The sequence below is a fragment of the Ascaphus truei genome, chromosome 2 (genome assembly GCF_040206685.1).
Source record: "Ascaphus truei isolate aAscTru1 chromosome 2, aAscTru1.hap1, whole genome shotgun sequence".
In the NCBI taxonomy this organism is placed as follows: domain Eukaryota; kingdom Metazoa; phylum Chordata; class Amphibia; order Anura; family Ascaphidae; genus Ascaphus; species Ascaphus truei.
This window is the reverse complement of record NC_134484.1, coordinates 109,398,490-109,421,272: the sequence shown is the minus strand read 5'-3', so window position 1 is coordinate 109,421,272 and position 22,783 is coordinate 109,398,490. Positions and strand designations below refer to the sequence as shown.

General features: G+C 39.5%; 1 protein-coding gene across 5 annotated transcripts in view; it reads right to left on the bottom strand.

Annotated features, from left to right (window-relative positions):
• Positions 1–22,783, bottom strand: part of TOX (thymocyte selection associated high mobility group box) — a 386,296-nt gene that overhangs the window by 133,048 nt on the left and 230,465 nt on the right. For all 5 annotated transcript variants that reach the window (XM_075584054.1, XM_075584058.1, XM_075584056.1 and 2 more), the window contains one exon: positions 16,106–16,348. In XM_075584054.1, coding sequence (XP_075440169.1) covers positions 16,106–16,348 — 243 coding nt within the window. The remainder of the gene's footprint in view (positions 1–16,105; positions 16,349–22,783) is intronic.

The window sequence follows — 22,783 nt, the reverse complement described above, 5'->3', positions numbered from 1 at the left end:
CAAATCCCGCATCTCGCACTCAATTTTCCTCCTCACTTTTAAAGCTTTACACTCTTCTGCCCCTCCTTACATCTCAGACCTAATTTCTCGCTATGCACTATCCCAACTCTTGCGTTCTGCTCAAGGATGTCTTCTCTCTATCCACTTTGTATCTAAAGCCCTCTCCCACCTTAAACCTTTCTCACTGACTGCCTCACACCTCTGGAATGCCCTTCCCCTCAATACCCAACTAGCACCCTCTCTATCCACCTTTAAGACCCACCTTGAGACACACTTGCTTAAAGAAGCATATGAGTATAACTGTGGCTAATACTATACACATGATACATAAAGCTTGGCCCCCTGCAGACGCACTTAGCCGAATGCCCTCCTACTGTCTCTGTACGTTCTTCCTACCTACCAATTAGATTGTAAGCTCTTCGGAGCAGGGACTCCTCTTCCAAAATGTTATTTTTATGTCTGAAGCACTTATTCCCATGGCCTGTTATTTGTTATTTATATGATTGTCACGTGTATTACTACTGTGAAGCGCTATGTACATTAATGGCGCTATATAAATAAAGACATACATACATACACTTAAACAGTGGATCTCGGGACATCCCAGTCATTAAGACCTCACTCATACCCTCTTACTTACAAACATACACACACCCTCACACATTATACTCACCCAGTTACTCAAAACACACTCCACATTTATCCCGGAAAGCACACTCACACACTTTCTTAATCATAAACACCACATTCACCCCTCCTTCGCTTACTTACAGAACATACCTTCCCATACTCCACAAAAAGCACTGTCTCCATCTCCCTCTCCCCACACAAATCCCTCACTATCTCGCCACCTTCCCATACACGCTGCTCAGCATCCTGCACTGTCTGGAGATGTAGATGCTTCTCTCTCCTCCGTGCCAGGCTATGAGAGGAGAGGCGGGTCCCTTTTTTCCCTTCTCAATTTGTGCCTGAATCTTTATTTCTTTATGTAAATTAAGTTATATGTTATGTATTGAATTATACATGTCTTGAAAATGAAATAAAGACTAATAAAAAAAAAATCCAGTGTGATAATAATAAATGTAAATAAGACAGAAAAAAACATCCTCACCATCTCCATGTATATAGTATCTACTACGTGGTCAGACAGTGAGCTCAACACTCAACACTGTTTGCCACACTGTGAAAATGTGTGTCACACTGTAAGGCAAGGTGACTTGGCAAGTCAGCGTATTCCCATTCTATACAATGTCTCTCACTCTTTCTTTCTCCCTCAGTACACAATCTTTGGACACTTTGTTGTAGTATTGTAAACCAGAGGTACGCAAACTTCTTGAGCTGCACCCCTCTGCCCGGGAGCCACAGCGTTAGCACCCCCCTCCTCCAATGACTCTGTGTCAAATGACGTTGCGGGTCATGTGACGCCACGTCACATGACCCCGCGGTGTCATTTGATGCAGCGTTGCCATAGTGACGCGTCGCTGAAGACCCGGCAGAGAGCAGGTAAGTGAGTTACAGAGGCCTCACGCCTCCCTCGGGACTTAATTTAAATACTGTGGGAAAGAGCGTGGGGCCTCTGTAACCGCCAGCGCCCCCCCTAAGAAATTCTTCCGCCCCCCACCTGGGGGACATGCCCCCCACTTTGCGCACTGCTGCTCTAAACAGTGTGGTGGAGTGAAGTAGTGTTTTATATTGGAGTAAACTGGGCACATATATACTGTATAATATCAAATTCTCTCTGAGTCAAGCAATATATTACTATGTTACTAGTGTGATTATCAGTTTCACACAACACTTGGTTCTTTGTGGCAAGTGGCCACAGTAGCCCTTTAAAAAAAAAAATACTTTTTGTCTAAGTGGTAAAACCACATTAGGCCTTATCCTACAAAGTGCCAAGTGTCAACTTCTCCACTAAATTAGACACTCCTTCACTCTCAAAAAAGTTGACCAGTTTATTAATGATAAACCTTTTTTCAATAATCCGACAATGGCTGTTTTGAGTCCTACTTCACTCAGAGCTCAATTCATAAGTCAAAATGACTGATGAAGATCTGAAATGACAGCATTAACAGCACTGAAGTGGGTGTAATTTTAGGATGTATCCAGTGGTTTTTATTAAGTTGTGAATTTCTCTCATATAAGGATGTGCAACATAGCTCCTTTCAAGAAATCTTATGCCATAACAGTGACTATATTGTTCATGTGTTATATACGTAGTACAACCTTTGGTATTGCAGCTGGAAGAATATTTAAGGGGAAAACCTAGTATATTGGGGTGACAATAGGAAAGAAGCAGAGTTGGCAATCATAAGTGACACATTGGGATTTAAAGAGTTGTTGTCTCTACTTATCTCCTCTGCCTAGTATAGGATTATAAGTGTTGTCATTATTATTATTATTATTATTATTATTATTATTATTATTATTATTATTATCATAAATTAATAAGACTCAAGATAAACAAATCTCTTCAAATTTGTCTGAAGTTTAATTGAATATGTATCCAAATTTTGAAGGAATGTTTAGTGGTTTACTGAATAAAGGGGCAGTACACCCAGCTGCAGTAAAGAGGTGTAATATAGGCAACGTTCTCAGATGATATCCTGGAATCCTATCTCTAGTAATACAATCCTGAGGTTATTGAAAACGTTAATCTTTGATTACTTAATTCTGTTAAGCACTTCTTTACAACTCTCCCAGATATGTATCATGGATCCTCTTCATCCTCTCCAACAGAGCTCAGGCGAATTTGGGAATAGATGGTGTAATCTATCTGGGGTATAATGCCATTTATACATTCTCTTATAGGAATTTTAAATTAAGAAACAAGGAAAAGCAAGTAATATCCCATATCCTATTCCATTCCTCTAAAGGTAATTGTGCACCTAGTTCTTTCTCCCATGACTTTGAAAAGTTTGGCTAATTATTTGCGTCTGCCTCTATGAAAATGCTATGTAAAGCTGAGACATTACTGTATGTCCAAAAGAGTGAAGATAAAGGAAAATAATTTAGAAATGTTCAGTTTGTCTTAATATCAGCTGTTTCAATTTATAATTTCTTGCTGCCACCGTTCTGACTAGTCATTTACTGTATATTTGTCCTTCAAATAGTTAAATAGTTAGATTTTGTCCCCAAAAAGCAGGTTTTCTAGTCTATTGATTTTAGTTTGTTGCTATTGTATACCAAGGATGTAGTACAGTACAGTGTTTATTATCGGATGTTCAGTATGATGTTCTGGTCCGTGATCTTTATTAAGCGAACAAATTGTATCTACTGTAGATCTTTGTGTGCATAAAGTTCTTACTCAATCTATACCCATAAACTTGATGGTTTTGTGTGCACGTCTATCTAGTAAAATGGTATCTGTCCTGCTAAAAACTCTTTTGTGAAATTGGGATACCCAATCCACCTAACTATTCTGTCTGGCTAATGTAGACGCTTTGATTCTAGGGCCCTTGTGCTATAAAGTGCAATAGCAATGCTCTGGCTCTATTTCAATGAAAACCCCTTCCATGTGATATTGCTGGATCTGTGCAATCGTTCTTTATAGACGAATGCCTTATGCTACCCCGTGAGTTACTAATACTGCTTAGAATGTTTTTTTTTTTTGTTTTAGAATACAGTGAATAGTTTTATAGTCAATATACATATAGTACAGGAATGGAAAAATACCTATTTTATGACATGCCAAAAACCAGATGATGGTTCGGGCAAAGAATAAGTCCTTTATCCAACCTGATAAGGGGCTTATTCTTTGTTTGAAATGTTACCTTGTTTATGGCATGTAATACAAACATTTTTTGTACATACTTTAAGAGTGGTAAGAAATTATATTGTTATTCTAAAAATGTAATCCTGGTGTGGCGCAGGGCTAGTGTGAGCATAAAGCAGGATAGGGTGCAATGTTGCGGTTACGATGGGGATGGACGGGTCAGTCAGCACCACTTAGTATGGCGCGGAGGAGAGAAAGTAGACAGAGACATGTCTCATTTCTGCCAGTGCAGCTCTAACTTGTGGAGCAGAGGAGTGTGTATGTGTATGTGAGTTAGTGTGTGTAAGTGTGTCACAGGGTGTTTCACAGATACAGAACAAAAAAGAAAAAAGAAGAAATACCTGGGCGCTAACTCAGTGTTTTGTTGAAATGTAGAAACAAATACAATACCAGAAAGATACTACCTTCGCGGAGGTACGCAGGTTGCCCCCAGAGAATGAGTCTCTTCCTGAGGCTCAACCCCACCAGGATCAATCCAGGATCCTCAAAACATGCAAAAGAACAAACAATAGGGGAGCACACAATGAGCAATAGAAAATAGACAAAACAATGTTTGCATACATTAAATGGAGACTGGAATTCTCCCAGCTGTTAAAGTACCCAGAGTAGAGCTCAAAGGGATTTCACAGATACACACTGAAACACAGAGCCACCACAATGGTGGGGAAGGAGGAGGAAAGTGCCATGACAGTCATCCCCTCCACTTCTTTAGCAAACTCTGGTACCTATGTTTTTTATATACATTTGTTCACCCTTGACATAGTATTATTGGTAAAATAAACATTTTAATTGTTTTTATCCATCCAATCCATTACATGGTTAATTATCCAAATCTCTAAAAACTTTATTGACTTCATGAGAGGAGAGTAATTTGCTTGTAAAAGCATACTTGGATTGGATGTTATATCACTACCTAGATATTTAACATAGGAAGAGCTCAATTTAAAGGGAAATCCATCTTTCAAGTGTGTTACCACCTTCTGTGGCATGGAAATGTTCAACACTTCAGATTAACAAAAAAAAAGGAAAAAAAACTTCTTATTAAATAAAAAAATAATTTTATATTTTGAAATGTGGCCAACGATTTCAATATCTGCAGGGGCAGTAGCATACACGTAAAGAGGCCTTCTTTAAAGTGGCCCTTTTTTAAGTGGCATTCAGTGTGGAGTTTAACAGGGAGTGGAACAAGAAGTGGACATCTAGTTGCCCTGAATTCTTAATTTGAACTGTGTTGGAAAGGAGGAGAGTTTCTATATCAGACTCAAGATAGTGCTTTTCACTCTAGAGCACATCCACACATATACTGCATTTCTCTCAACTTCCACTCTATCCTTATCCTAACTTAATTTTCACTGCTCAATCCGCACACACCTCTCAACACTAAACTATCACTACTATCACTGCCATTCCTCCTCTGCTATTTATATTTGCTCTAAACTCACTTCTTTTCAAATTACACATTTCTTTCTGCCAGCCGCATTATTCCTCTAACTCCATTCATATAGCTCCATCTCTCCTTCCTTTTCCACTTCTCATCTCACATGAACTCCTTTCCTATTTGTGCCCTCTGACACTACATCTTACAACACACCTCTTTAACGAAGCATATGGGCAGCTCCATTGGCCGATACAATACACCTCATACTGTACATAAACCTTGACCACTAGCAGATGAACTTATCTGAGCACACTCCTCCTGTATCTGTACGTTCTCCCTACTTACCACTTAGATTGTAAGCTCTTCGGGTCAGGGAGTCCTTTTTCTAATGTTACGTTTCTGTCTAAAGCACTTATTCCCATCATGTTATATTATATGTCGGTCTATTAGTACTGTGAAGCGCTATGTACATAGACAGCGCTATATAAAGATCTGTTTCTCATATATGTCTACACTGGATCTAATGCCTTTTGCCAAAGTTTAAATTACTAACACAGAAATGAGTGGGTATAAGGAACAATGTTGCCTTGTTCCATTAGTGATATGAAAGGGTACTGCTAAACATCTGTTCACTTTCACTATTGCTGAAGATATATTATACAGTGCTCTGACATACTTAAAAAAACAAAATTTCTTCTAGATCAGGGGTCCCCAGTGTAGTGCACCAACCAAGCCTTTATTGGTGCCCGCAACTACAGTGCTGCCGACAGCGGCTGGGTGCTGGTCTGTGACACTGGAGGCCTCCTGCAAAGGTAAGTGTATTGTGTGTGTATGTGTGCGTGAGTGTGTGCACAAGCGCGTTGGTTGGTGCCTGCCACTCTCTCATGAATGCTCAAGTGTACCCTTGGCACAAAAAGGTTGGGGACCCTGTTCTAGATTAATAGGCTCATGCACTCGCACCATAAAATCCCATTTTACCATGTTAAACGCTTTTTCTACGTCCATAGACAGAAGCATCACGGATATCTTTTTAGTATGTACATAGTGTTATCTTGTGCCTCTCTATTCTCCCCCTTAATCAAGTTTAGCAAGTGAGAGTTTAATCCATTAGCCAAACTAGGATTTTTAGATCCAAATGTAACTAGCACAATACTGGGGATCTTTACTTGATTTTGGTATAATCGTGATATAAGCTTCTAGCGTTTGTTTAGGGAATGAGCTCAACAAACGAATATAATTAAAGGATGTCATCATATGCACATTAATATGAAAACTTAATTTTATATAAGGTATACAAGGAATAATGTCCAGTGCGATCTTGAGAGAATGGAAGTATGACCCATTCTAATTGAGAATTACATTTAAAAAAATAAACATTGTTAGCTAGGGAATGGAAATATGAAAGGCTTGGTGGTCAAGTTGGCATGGCTTCAACAAACTTATTTTAATATTTTCTATAATATCTGCTATACACCATATACTTTTCTTAATGGATTTTGACCCATATTTATCAAACAGTGATGTTCCATAAAATACATTCTGGAGCCATAACACATCATAAAGCCCACAGGGTTACTTCTGGCACCAGAAGAAGACTTATGGAATATTATTGCTTAGAAAGTATTGGGCTTAATACGAACATTTGTAAAACTGTCCATGATGTGACAGTGATTATTTTTCTTGGAAGCATATGCTGGTACAATGCCAAATCTATCTACATTCATCTATGTGTTTATCTATCATTACTGTTAAAAAACACAGCCATTAAGATGAAGACTGGCTTAATATACAGTATATTCACTAACAAACTTCATACATTATATCCTAACTGTACCTGAACATTGAAAGACAAATAAAGGCAACACCTGTTTAGTTCGTAAAATTACATTGTATGCTTACGTTTCTTATCTGAGATGAATATCCCACAATGTGCTCACAGTTTAAGTGTTTGTCATTGAATAACGTTTGATTCAATCTGTCTTTCCATCAAAAGAAACTATGAAGTAAGCAGGACTGCAATAGGAGTTATACCATCAGCAACTTAAAAAAAATTCAAGAATACCATCTCAAGACAAGCTGACAGACACAGATGAATTATTAAAACAGTACTTCAAGACTAAAATACTGTGGCTTTATATAGGAAGAATACCAATGGTGCACATTAAATCTTATTCTGAAAACATGCATCTTTTGCTGGGGTGACTGGGATGTTTTTATCAGTTCTACGTACTTTGGGCATTAGCTGGGGGTGAGAGATCTCAGTTGATGGCTGCTGATTTGCCTGCTGTTAAATTGTGCTGGGACAATTTATTAACATATTAGTGTGCAATTTTGGGTATTTTCTATCAAAAGAAATATGGCACAGGGTTTTGATGGATGTATTTCTTTACAATGAACCCCATAGAGCATTGCTTGATAGTTCCTTTCTGTACAATGACCCATGTAGGTAGAAGTGTGAATCTTTTACTGATGTGAAGCATGTATGCAATTCTCATGGGCTTCTTAGTTGACCTACTGTAAAAACAGCTTACATAAACAGACTTGTTTTAAAAATATTTTCTTGTCTGGCTTGCTAGATGAAAGAGTGATCCGCCAACTATACAGGAGGCAACTTTAACAAGTATTCATAGTAAACACTACTAACTCAATAAGGTTTTAATTTCAAGCTATGTGTACACTGAACATAGTCATTATTGGATGCAAACAAGGATATATGCTGTATCAATTGTTATTTAAAATGCACACAGATAATGTTTACGAATTGATTCCACATTTGGTCACAAGTATAAGGGTGATACCAAGTTGTATAGCACCTTAAATATAGTGATAATGTAAATAGATTACAGACATAGAAACAGAATGTTGAACTGGGCACATAAGTGGAAGGCTGATTTATTGTACATAAGTGCTTAGGTGCTTGATAAGGAAAAAGATCTGGTAGGTATCAGACAGGCTAGTACACAGTGTTTGTTACAAATGACCAGATTAGCTTGAATACATTATTTAAAATGCTAAAAGAAGAAAAGAGAGTCATAAACTATATTTGGATTATGCACCTTTTAACCAATATATAAAGGCTGTTTCATAAATATATTATGAAATGTAAGAAACTGCTATTGAAAACATAATTGAGGACTTTACAAATTACAGCAAGTAAGTGATTTTTTTATTCTTACTTCTTCTTTGTGAATTTTTTATGCCTTTTATGTCCGGGGCGAACATGAATAAATACAACACTTTTACGATTAAGGAAACTCGCGTTTTTCAAGAGTTTCTAACAGAGTATTTTAAAATCTTATGGAAAAATATCCATATTAGGCCATTACAAAATCAAAGACGATTGACTTTTATTTCCCCATTTTCAAACCGATATTTTAACATGGCATCACCAGTTGTGGTAATTTTAGGAATTATGGTAAACCAAACAGCAACAGGAATCCCTTGTTATAATGAGATCATCAGAAAGGCAGATTTTAATATTTTGCTAAATAGTGTTACTTACAAGTAATCTCATTCACTCATGTTGCATATTATGTTTGTAGCAGGGCCCCCTCCTTACCTCTGCTGAGGGGGAACTGCTGCAATGCCTGCCAGAGCTCCACACAGTATCGGGAGAGCGGGGGCAACCATTTTGTGCACTGCGCATGCACAGAATGGTGAGCGGTGCATGAGCAGTCAGGTAGTGGTAGCGGTGGCCATTTTAGATTTGAGTCTGCATACACTACAGCGGGACTACATGTCCCAGAATCCTCAGGAGTGAGAAGCAGGGGGAGGAGGAGGATATAATATATCTTTGGCGCACAAAAACCCTGCGAGTCAGTCTGACGAGGGCGGCAAGAGATCAGGCAGTCCAGGGAGCAGCGCCCATGGACTAGGCCTAGGCTTGCCACCTTAGGCCCAAGGTAGGCCCTGAGTCACCCCAGTGGAGTGTTGCAGGGTAGTACCCAGATGGGGACTCTTTCATATTAGTGTATTGTAGTGCTGTTGCACTGGTGACTGGACGGCCACGCGGTGCCCTGCAGCCTGGGATCAGGTCACAGGATCCAGGACATTCAAGTGAGAAACTCCAGCTGGAGCCAACCCACGAGGCGGATCAGGATCCTAAGGACCAAGGAGATTGATGTCGAAGGCCCCGCTGCATGGGACCTGACGGTTTCTTACTTCACCAGCTGCACCTACTGTAGGTACAGGACTTCCAGAGAAGGTAAACGTGCATCAACGGTTCACAGGGATAGCACTACCTCACATTGGGTGGGACTGACTGGGAAGGACCCCAGGGGTATTGGTGCTACCGCACCCTCAGTACTTTGGGGGTAATTACTCATGTTATTGTAATATTGTATTGCATATGTGATTTGTGATCTATTTGTGAGTGTGTTCCATTCCGGGAGCATTCCAAATGCATAGCTCCCAGAGATGTGAAGTACGTGATGGACGTCTTGAAGGAGATGGAGATGGAGGGTATTGTAACGGAGTCCCGTAAACCCTATGCTTCTCCTAGTGTGGTAGTACGGAAGAAGAACATGTCCGTTCGCTATTTGTGGACTACCACACCTTGAACTGCCGCACAGTCCCAGACAAATATACCTTGCCGCGGATTGAAGGATCCTCAGTGCCTTATAAGGCAGTCAGTGGTTCAGCGTGCTGGACCTAAGATCTGGATACTACCAGGTACCCGTGAGCCCCGAAGACCAGGAGAAGATAGCGTTTGTCTGCCCCTCTGGTTTTACCAGTTCACCTGGATGCCCTAAGTCATTTGTGGCACACTTGCAACATGCCAGAGGTAATGGAAAAGACCATTGGTGATATGAATCCCTGGGAATGTCTGGTCTACCTGGACGATATAATTGTGTTCGGAAGAACGTTAGAAAAGCACAAAGAACGCCTTCTGAAGGTCCTGGATCGACTGGGAAAGAAGTCCTGAAGTTGTCCCTTGACAAATGTCGCTTCTGCCACACTTCAGTCACCTATGTGGGTCACATAGTGTCCGCAGAAGGAGTGGCTACCGACTCCACTAAGGTCGAAGCTACGATCCTTCCTGGGGTTTTGCAGATACTACCGCAGATTCGTAGAGGGTTACTCATGCTAGGCCAAAGACCTCAACAACCTGTTGAAAATCTACCCAGAGGAACCTCGGCAAAAATCCGCAACTCCGCGAGCACCGTTTGGGGACAAGTGGACGTCAGCCTGTGAGAAGGCATTCACAGGGCTCAAGAAAAGTCTCCCTGAAGCCCCTGTCTTAGCCGACTCGAAGCAGCCGTATAGCCTGCATGTGGATGCCAGCTTCAATGGGCTGGGAGACACGTCACATAAAAAATACCCTGCCGGCCTCCGCCCAGTAGCGTATGTGAGTCACAGCTTTACGCCGAGTGAACAAATCTACCCAGTTCACAAACTGAAATTTCTAGCACTCAAGTTTTCTGTTGTCGATAAACTACACGATTATCTGTACGGGATCTCCTTTGAAGTGCGTACCGACAATAATCCCCTGACATATATCTTGACTTCCGCCAAATTGGATGCCACCGGCCACAGATGGTTGGCTGCCCTATCTACTATTAGTTCACGCTGAAATACAAGCCATGGCCATTAAACATCGGAGTCTGTCCAGAAGGCCTGGACTGAGATCAACGCCAGACTATGGCCCGTGGGAAGAAATTCCTGGGATCCGGGCAATGTGCTCAACCGTGGCGATTGTGGAGGAAAAAGTAGCCGTCTCCAAACTCAGAGTACCGGACTCATTGGGGTGTCAGTCCAAGGAACTCCCAGCAGCATACTGCCACCCAGAAGGCATGTCCATCACACAAAATACCATAATGAGATGGAAAGAGTTTGTGATACACCAGATGCGAGATCCGATGGCTAGAGACATACGCCGGTCCATCCAGGAAAACAACCCCTCCTTAGTGAAGCGTGCTCCTACCAACACGGTCACTATTATCGTGAGGCAATGGGACAAGTTCCGCATGGACCGTGGCCTTCTCTACCAGGTTATCCCCTATCACAACCATCCCGATAAGAGACATCTCGTCATACCCAGAAGTTTGCAGTACCATGTCCTACGATTTCTGCACGATGATCACGGACACCTGGGAGTGGACAAAACGTTCGGCCTAGTAAGAGAAAGGTTCTTCTGGCCCAAGATGTGAGAATCATTAGAGCCTAGGTAACCCAAGTGATTTAGAACAGCGCTAAACAACACAGTGAAAATATTATTAAAGGTGATGTGAATAATTAAATACAATTATGTGTAAGGTGAAATAGAAAAATGCTCGACCTTCAGTGGGAAATGTACAAATTCCCTATAGCAACAGTTTACATCCAGGGTATGAATATGGGCATATTTCTCCTGATGAAGCTGACGTTAGTTCAGTGAAACGCGCTGAGCTTCCACATCTTACGCAGTGAGCTCCGTTCCAGAGGAGAGGGGACCGCCCTGCCGTGTACCTGCTCCCTCTCCCACGCAAACCGGAAGCTGTCAGGCCATCGACGGATGTGACGTCAGACGCAATCCACGCCATCCAATAGCGGGAGTATCGAAGGGAGACGGCTTGGATTCCACCTCCCTGGCGTGAGATTCATTGCTCTAATTTTATGTGCCTATAACATTTGTACACATTGTGAGTACATTTCGTTAGCTTTTTTACTGTGATAAAGTTTTATTGGTCTGCACTATGGTCTCTCTCCGCTGTGTTTCCTCCTGAGTTTCACCTCGAGAAAGAGCCCTCCGGAGTTCCTGCATACCTTGTTTAACGTTACATGCTGATTCTTCACTTACTTTTTGTAAGTAGGCTTTCTATACGAGCCAAGTTTTGTTCTACCATTCTATTGTGATTTTACTGCACACCATCATTTGTTCTTTTTCTGTTTTGGGGTGTTCCTAAAATTTTGCTCCCTTCATACCCTTGATCTAGAATCAGTAGAGCGCCATTGCCGGAGGTGCCTGCGGTGCATACAGCGAAAAACAGTAGTGACAGACCATTACACCCAATACGCTCAAGCGTTTCGTACCAAAGACCAGAAAGTGCTCACAGTAGCCAAAGTGCTGTCGGAGAAGTACTTTATTAATTACGGGTTACCTATCGGATGCACTCCGATCAAGGGAGAGACTTAGAGAGCAAGTTAATCAAAGAGCTTCTAAAATGTCTAAATATCGAGAAGTCTCGTACGACTCCCTATCACCCAGAAGGAGATGCCCTGCTGGAAAGGTTCAACCAAACTCTCCTGGATATGCTAGGCACTCTGGAAGGCTCAGAGAAGGCTTGCTGGAGCAAGCATTTCAAACCACTAGTGCATGCGTACAATTGCACGAGGCATGAATCCATCATGTACACACCCTATTTCATGATCTTCGGCAGAGAGGAGCGACTACCTGTGGACATTCGTCTCCGAGTATCCACCGATTGGGTACAGAAGATGACGCATTACAAATATGTGCAAAGGCTCCAGGATAACTTTGTAGAGCATATCAGTTGGCGGAAAAAGCCACCGCCAAGCTGAATGAGAATAACAAGCAGAGGTATGAACATACGGTCCGCCATCCGGAACTTCAGCCCGGAGACACAGTTCTCCTGCGAAATTTAGGAATACCAGGAAAGCATAAGTTAGCAGACTGTTGGCGAGAAGCTCCCATCGAGGTAGAGTCACAGATGCCGGGCCTCCCTGTATATTGTATCCGAGATGCAGATGGAAGGGTAAGGGTCTGGCATCCAAATCACCTGCTACATATTCCCCAAGAGGAGGAAAGCGAAGCTGAACCACCCTCAGTAGTGCCGGCAAGTGAACCGGAGTCCAGCGAAACTCCGGATGCTGTAATGGCAAATTATCAGTTTCCCTTGAAAGGGACATCTGCCACCACAAACAGAGACTGGTGGGCACCACCCGAAAAGTAGCAGGCAATGGGCTTGTTCCCCATGTACCCACCCCTTCAACAAGCTGACCACTCAAACCAAGGAGTCTGAGTTTCATCCTTACTAGAGACTATGTAGCTCATGTTCACACCTTATAAGAGGGCTAGGGCCTCAAGCCGATAGTAGCCTCTCCACCCAAAGACGTTTAAGAAGAGACTCGCAGAAGTCAAAGAGTGAAACACCCTCCAATGAGAATGGCGTATGATTATTAGGGGCACCACACTATGAGTCTCAGCAGCTGTCTTGGAGCAGGTTTGCTTCTGTAATGACCATGCACAATGAACTGTTCAACTTGGTATAGATGTAATGTATTGTACATCTGAACACAAGTTGTATGACATGACAGCATTTTTCATTATATAAGAGTTGTATATGTTGTTCGCAAGCGGAGACGTTGGATTCTCCACCAGGGGGAGCATGTAACAGGATCCCCTCCTTACTTTCGGAGAGGGAAACTTCTGTAACACCCGCCAGAGCTATGCACAATATCAGGAGTGCAGGGGCAGCCATCTTGTGTGTTGGGCATGCGCAGAATGATGAACAGCGCATGCGGAGTCAGGCAGTGTGGTGGCCATTTTAGATTTGGCTCTGAATACACTACAGTGGAACTACATGTGCCAGAATCCTCAGGTGTGAGATGCAGGGGGCGGAGGAGGAGGATATAGTATATCTTTGCATGCAAAAACCCCACGTGTCAGTCTGACGGAGGTTGGCAAGAGAGCAGGTAGGGTCAAGGGATCAGTGCTCCTTGACTAGGCCTAGGCTTGCCCCTTTAGGCCCCATTAGTGTATTGTAGTGCTGTTGCACCGGTAACCGGACAGTCACGCGGTGCCCTGCGGCCTAGGACAAGGTCACAGGATCCAGGACATTCAAGTGAGGCACTCTATCTGGAGCTCACCCACGAGGCGGATCATGATCCTAAGGAGCGAGGGGATTGGTGTCGGAGGCCCCCGCTGCATGGGACCTGACGGTTCCTTACTTCACCAGCTGCACCTAGGTACAGGAGTGCCCAAGAAGGTATAAGTGCATCAACTGTTCACGGGGGTAGCGCTTCCTCACATTGGGTGGGACTGACTGGGAAGGACACCAGGGGTATTGGTGCTACTGCACCCTCAGTACTTTGAGGGTAATTACCCATGTTATTGTATTATTGTATTGCGTATTTGATTTATGGTTATAGTGTGTACAGTAAAAAAGTTATATTATATTCAGTATAGTGTTTATTAGGTCCTGTGAGGGATTATCCTGCCAACGCTGGGATTCCTCATAGGTGGAGGCACTGCACGTAAGGAGAAAGAGCTCACCCCAGGCACCCAGCGGCAGAGGCTTATGCCTCCTGTGAGCAAACAGGTATAGCAGCACACGTAGTTTCCCTTAGGCATAGGGAAAGGGGGCTACATGTTTACCGTAAAGCACGGTAATATACATTGCCAAAGAAATGGCTGATTAATACCAGTTTTTATTAGTTTTATGTCCACCCTTTAGAAAGTGTTTATATTTTCATTAACCGCAGGATCAATTGCTCATAAGAGGTGATACAGTACATCAAATATTTTTCTCTTTTCTTTTACATTTGGTCCTTTTTTTTTGCAGAAGCATTACACCATTTTTTACACATGCAACCTTCAATACATCAGTCACTCAGTGCTGTAAACACGCAGGACTGCGGGTTAGAGAGGAATTAATACTGCATATAAAACATTACAAAAAACAGCTAGGAAAACAAAAGTGCCCATACCAATTTAATTTTTGTTGTAGCATTAACATTTATGTTTTGGATGTCATTTTAAATATTTTTTTTTTGTATGAATTAATTGAATTGAATGGAAACATTTCCAAAATAAAAGACTTCACTGATAAAGCCCTGATAAATTGTGCAAAGAATATATAATTATGCATTGCCTTTATTCTCCTGTCACACTGTTTAAAAGAATTTCTTTTGACACAATGTGACATCCATTTCATTTCAGACTAATGCTTGCTTTATTTGATATCGAAGTAATTAGAGTTGACATCATCTATTCTTTGCTGTCCTAAAAGAAATTCCAGCCGGGTCCACCGTTATGTTTTATGCATTACAATATCAAAATGGCACAACATTCTGAAAATATTTCTTCTGAAAACAGTAATCAAATTGTTTGTAATCACATTTTCTGCTGAGCTTCAGAGGCTACATTATTCAATATGCTGCTGGCCCTTTCTGTAATGGCAACATACTGTATTAGAAATGCATGCCGCTTTAATACATCTCCATTTGCTGATTTACTGCACTCCCAATAGACCCAGGCAAATATTGTTTCTGTTTCATAGGTCCTGTACAGAACATACGTATGTGTTGCTTGTCCAAACACTGATATTTGAATACCAAGCCGACCAGCTCTGTCAGAGGAAAAACACAGCAAATAAAATACCCCTTTCTATGTTCTTTCGTTTTAAAGTGTCAATTATCTACATTTAAAAATCGGTGGCATTTATTTAATTAAGTTATCTCATATGCGGTACCTAAAAAAGTATTTGTGATTTTACCTGAAAATTCTCTAATAAATGAAGCACATCTATTATGTCCCATTTTGCATACCATTGCTTCCATCTTCAGAATTAAATAATAATAAAAAAATGAAATGCAAAACCTTAAACAATCAGCGTTATGGCCTATATCTACTAACCTGTTCTGTTCTACAAGACACCCTCCTGCGCTGGAATTTGTCATGTGGAATGGCAGCACTTAGTAAATATGACCCTATATTTGTTCTGTGTTTTGGGTATTGTAACATTAAGATCCTCCATCACATTCATTTACTAATACTATCAAAAAAACAAACGGTGACAAACTATTGATTCCAGAGATCATTGCTCTCAAGACTGTTTGTTGAGAAAAACAACTAGTTTACAACTGGTTTAAAATGATATTTTATGGCAAGCTTCAGACATTCATTTATAAAATCAGTAGCAGGTGCAACATTTACATAGCAGAGTACTTGGAAAGCCTAGAATGTATTTCACTGCACATTTAATCAATGCCTAAAAACAAAGAGAATATCTTACCAGTGAAAGTGAGTTTGAAAGCAGAGACCCATCTTGGCCCAGCATGTTTGATACTGTAATTGCAGGTAAATCCATGTTTTGTGGATGAAATTGAAGTAGACCGTTGTGATTCATTGGGAGACAGAGAGAGTGGTATCCAGACTCCGCATCAGACAAGTGCACCAGTGAATGGTCTGGTAGTGAAGGAGGTGTTATTGGAGGGATGTTAAAGTCTTCATTTTCTAGGCTTGGGCCAGGATATGACTGTAGAGTGAAAACAAAAAAAATATTGTTGCAATCACAACCATACAAGCTTTTCGAGTAATGTGCTTTTTATTCAATGAAAGTACATTTCAAACCATAATAGAAAATGGTGCTCCTGTTTCACTGTTGTATTTGGAACATTATTCCCCCAAAGGCATAACAAACTCTGGCATTCACAAAATTTCCATTAGGCACAGTTTTCTCAAGAATCAAAAATCATTTAATACATTCCTAGGGCCCCATTAAGATTCTTCAAGAGTCTCATTGTTGCTGAATACCCTTTTCAGTAGGTCTGGGGAAAACAAATGTAATTTATAAAATCAACATTTGATCAAAAAGTGCTTTTACATGATTGCCAACAGATGAGATCAAAGGTCTCAGCTGAAAGCAAGTTTAGGAAAGTAAAAATTCTAATAACACAGCAACATATCCGATTCTACCTCAACGTGTACATTAACATAAATTAAATACATAAAAAATATACATTTTATGTCAACATTGCTAGGGAAAGTTACAGAATGAAAATAAAGGAAATTACCAAGTTAAGGTTCAGTCATTCTCAGTTATGACTTGGCAATTACTATTAGCACCCTTTACTTTTGTCATAATATTTAATATGACAGCACTAATTATGGTTTTACAAAAAAAAAGAAGTATGGGGGCAAAGATCAGAGGAGTTATCAAGCAAAAATGGGTGAGTAAAACTAATGGATTTAAACATCTCAAAAAACCATAAATATACTCCTGTAATTCAACCAAGTGTTCTTAATACCAAAATAAAGTATGTATATAATATATATCATCACCTTGAGAAAGGTCCCGCACGAAGGACCGAAACGTTGGAAATTCTGTCTTGTTAATACAATATTCTTTTGACAACCATTTAGAGTGCTGCCTCTGATATTCGTCCTCACACGGTATCGTATTGCCTATATGTACCATACAGGATTTGCACCCGACGGAGTGCCTATTGTTCTTTACTTTTTACTTTTTTGCTATATATATATATATATATATATATATATATATATATGTGTGTGTAGAGAGAGAGAGTGTGAAAAGAAAAAAAAAGCGCCCGATCCTAGTATATTACCACAGATAAAAATATAATAGTCTTTAAAACAGCGTGGAACGGTGGTTGGAATTACCACACCGGAGAAAGGAGTTGATACTCTGCCCCGAGGACTGAGAACTCTTCCTGTTTGGAACATAGCTGACTTAATGCCAGTTGACGGAGGACTATCCAAAGAGGGACACACATTGGGAGTTACCTTCAGGAAGTGATCCCGCAACTGAACACGCCATATGGTTGAGCATAGCAGCGTCGTAGTGACATGTTGGGACATGACTTTATCTCATAACACGCTTGAATACATCTGAAGTTTGTGAGTTTTACATTGTGATCATCTAACTATTAAATTTTTACCTGTGGTAATACACTAGGAGCGGGCACTTTTTTCTTCTTTTTTTTCTATTCAGGTCATGTGAAGGGAGGTTGTTGTGCCCGTGAAGAAGACTGCCAGTATCCTAAAAGATTCATCCAGATCTACCACGTGTGATTGTATCTACATTGGACTATATTTATGGTTTTGTAGTCTTGGACACACACACACATATATATATATATATATATATATATATATATATATATATATATATATATATATATATATATATATACAAATGTAAATACAACTGTATGCTCATCTGCATGTCTTAGGCAGGTCTGGTTGATATATATATATATATATATATATATATATATATATATGTATATATATTTAAAACCAGAGACATAACATAAAACACAGACAAAGCTCAGTGCACATCTAGAAAAACTTATATACGGTACAGTGCCTAAATATACATGTATAAATAACTAATAAATAAAATGGTCTTTTAGTTTAACATTTTGGCCAAATTGTTGTAAGCCCTTGAGCCAACTGCACGGCAGACCACGTTTCAAGGGACCCTAACACTAATATAGATTCTTAATAACCTGTGCATTGCCAGGAAGAATGATTTATAATAAATCTGTCAATATAAGTTGCAAAAGTTCTAAGTCTGATTGAAGCTTTTATTAACCTGTACATTACCAGGAAAAGCACTCTGTAATAGATTTGTCACAATCACACTGTAAGCAGGCAAGTTCCCCTGAGAGTGGGAGATGCCATGGAGTGAGCTTTTAACCATTTAAATGTGGGAGGGAGTGAGCTTCAATTAGGTAGGAGGTTGCCACCCTCCAATCAGCTAAGACTAGCTGAACAAGAATTATAAAACATACAGAACCCTTACAAGCTCACATTGAACCCCCCAAAATACCCACAACATATATAGAAGCATATAAGTTTCACAAAGGAGTGCTACTGAGCATGGCAATATATATATTTAAAACCGGAGACATATATATATTTAAACCCAGCATCCCTTCCCCTCCCCACCTTTCTTTGACACTTTCCCCTGGCTTCAAACACTTAACACCCTACCTTATCTACAGTAAATATCTGTTGTTTTTTCCCCCTCTCTCTACACTGCTTTAGCCATTGAATCCTTTGTATATCAGTATTGCTCGACCTGAAGAAGAGAGGAGAACTCTCGAAAGCTTGTCCTATGACATAAATTGTTAGTCCAATAAAAAAAGGTATCACCTACAGTAATACTGAAGAACTCATTTATTCTGCACTATATACAGGCATACCCCACATTAACGTACGCAATGGGACCGGAGCATGTATGTAAAGCGAAAATGTACTTAAAGTGAAGCACTACCTTTTTCCCACTTATCGATGCATGTTCTGTACTGCAATTGTCATATACGTGCATAACTGATGTAAATAACACATGTGTAATAGGCTCTATAGTCTCCCCGCTTGCGCACAGCTTGGGTACAGGTAGGGAGCTGGTATTGCTGTTCAGGAAGTGCTGACAGGCGCATTTGTGAGCTGCTGTTTGCCTATTGAGCGAGATGTACTTACTCGCGAGTGTACTTAAAGTGAGTGTCCTTAAACCGGGGTATGCCTGTATATATATACAAAACTATATATATATATATATATATACAAAACTGATGAGATATATAATTAAATAAAAAAGGGAAATATATATATATATATATTTATTTCCCTTTTTTATTTAATTATATATCTCATCAGTTTTGTGTTCTTTAACTCAGCAACAGCACTATATATATGTTACTATCTAGTTCATCACATTAATTTGCTTTATATATATCAAAAAATATACAAGACTGCGCCTAATATTGTGTAGTAAAAATAAAATAAATGAAAACAAGTGTATACTGCCCCTAATAAGGCTCTTACTCAAGATGATAATCTAAAATATACTCATGTATAAATATTAACACTAATATACAAGCAAAGCAAGTATACATATAAATAAAACCTTAGCATAAACTGAGAATATTGTGAAGGTTTTATATCGTATAAACTATGGCACTTTGGAGTTGTAGCAATCATATTGGTCGTGGAGAAAACAATATTGTTTTGCAGGTCGAGATGGATTTTTATGGGCCACCATGAGTGCTCCTTATAAATGTAGTTGATACCTGAGTTTTTAGGATGTCACTGGCCTCTTATTAACCGATGTACAAAATATAGACTTGAAGAACCCTCAGGTTGATCTGGAAAGTGTGTAATCTTTGATACCTACAGTACATTGAAATGCAGTATTTTTTTATTCCACATTTTTATATCCCATACCTAACTATTTTTCTGTTCAAAATTTTTTTTCCCCATCTTCTTTCATCCTGAGATCATTCAGATAATTTTATATCAAATGCCCCGCCAGTTTTCAATGTCTAAGAAATATTGATGTAAAACAGTTAGTCAATTTGAATATTCCATGATACTGACAGTATTAATTTCAGCATACTGTATGAGGTCCTTTGTAACCCATAACAAAAGCAGTATGCTTTGAACAGTATATCATAATTTTTCATTTGTTTTTCTGCTTTTAAGCTATATAGAAGGGATTTAAAAAGTATCAATAATAATAATAATAATAAATATATGGATCTGATATTTATGCTCTGCTCAACTAATACATTTATTTTATATCCATTAAGTTAAGAGGAGTAATCTGATTGCCAATTCTTGGAGTCAGGAAGGAATTTATTTTTCCATTACGAGTTATCATTGGAGGATATTTCACTGGGGTTTTTTGTTTGCTTTCCTCTGGATCAATATACTGTAAGTACCAATATAGGCTAAAATATCTGTTGGTTAAATTTAGCAAAGGTTAAACTTGATGGATGCCATCAGGGGGGGACAGCTGGGACTCTTTCACCCCCACTCACTCTTTCCCCCCTCTATCTCCTCCTCTCTTTCTCTCTCCAACCCCCCCCTCTCTCTCTCTCTTCCACCCTCTCTCTCCCCTCCATCTCTCCCCACTCTTTCTTTCCCCCCTCTCTTCGCCATCTCCCTACCTTTCTCTCCCCCCTTCTCTCCCCCTCTTTCTATCCCTTCTCTCCCCTCCTTTCTCTCTTCCCCGTCTCCCTCCCTTTCTCCCCCCCACATCTTCCACATTTTAATTTTCATCTACAAATCTATTTTTGCCTAAAAATGTGCAAATAATATACAGCATGGCTCTAATTTTGACAGATTCGCCCATCTCGGAAAGTGACCCATACACTGGTTGCTCATTTACATGTCACTACTTCTAATCCATGTCTACATTCTAGTCACTGCATGACATGTAACAAAGGGATGAATGAAGGTGGTTTGGGGACCTGTGGAGACTATGCAGATATACTAATGTAGCAGCTAATTTGATTTCACTTATTACTAATAATTTAGAGACACTATGCTTCCTTTTTGATTTTAGTAGTTCTGCTCTAGAGGACCCCAGGTTCAAGTAAGGTAAGAAGAAAAAAAAAAAAGATAAAGATATTTGTAAACAAATTGATAAATATGCAATGCATATTTTTTGTAAATTGATCCCTGTAAGCAGTTTCTGTTGTAACAGAGTGGACTTTAAAAATATAGAAGGTAAAATACTATGAGGCTATTAGAATTTATGTAATAAACCCTTATAAAATTAATTTTTTGTAATAAATTCTTTGAGGTAGAAGAAATACTGCCATGCCAGAAAGCATTGTGGCACTGAACCTAATTATAGGATAAAACAAAGTGAATAATACAATTCTACTCCCTGATTGGTTACAATTCCGGGCATTAATCACTCAGAAAAAGTAACATTTTAACCAGCGAGCAGGATTTCATTATTTACTTTGTTTGCTTTGCCTCAGGATTAGGCAGGAAATAAAAACCGTTTGAGGAGTAGGGATGAGGGTGGGAGGCGGCTGGTGGTTTCAGGCCGTTGGTGGATGGGGGGGTGTAAGGATGTTTGTGGAGCAAAGGCCTGGGTGGGTTTGTGTCCTCCACCTGTCCTTCATAGATTATTGTTGAATTATTACTTCATTAACACTGCACCATTGTTTTTGATCAATCCCATTTTACCAAATTACTGGAATCTTTCTGTTATTACACATTATCCCAATGAAGTAACAATTACCCCTATCCTGGTATGATGGTTACTATTTTCCCTGAGTTTTACAAAGCATTATTATAAATAAAAAAGTCTTATTTTTATAAGCATTCAATTTTTTACGGCATTTAATTCTACCCCTTATTATTAAATGAAACAGTTGAGGCGATGAAGTAATACACCACAGAGCTCGTTAAATACGTATTTTACTTTGTAGACATTCAAATATTATGATAATGTGTTTTACAGTGGACACTGAGAAGTTTAAATAGGATGAACCTTATCTTTAATTTCTGAATGGAGGACATTCAGAATCAAGTATTTCACAGTCTCTTTTGTCTCAGCATGAGTTAGTCTCGATAGTTTCAGAACATATTGTATTGCTGTGGAAACCTGGAGTCCATTACATAAATCATCTCAGCACTCAGCAAGAATTGTCCAACAGTGCCATTGATATGTTTAAGTCAATGATCCTGAAAACAACTTTTTGTCTTACTTCACATGTTGGAAAACACTAATAGATCATCTTCATTTAAAAGCACTCAGCAGGCTAATTTATCAAGCCACGGTTATCAAAACCATATTATCTTTTAGGGCAAAACTTTCTTTTAATCTCTTTCATCAATTTCTCTTATTGTGTACGGAGAGTCACATTTTCCCAGAAGGAAAAATAATCTATCACAAGTAATTTAAATATACTACTGATGTTTAAAAGTTATTCATTTAAAAGTGTCAAATGGCAAGACAAAAAACATTACAATGAGATGAAAGCTTTAATTCATGTAGCACATTTTCTAACACTTTTACAGTTTGATTAGAAACAGAATAACATAATAAATGGACTAAGCAATATATGTGGCTTTATTTATAGTGTTCATTGGAGGATAGTTGATATAAGGGAACCATGTGGAGTAATTTAAAAATTCATCA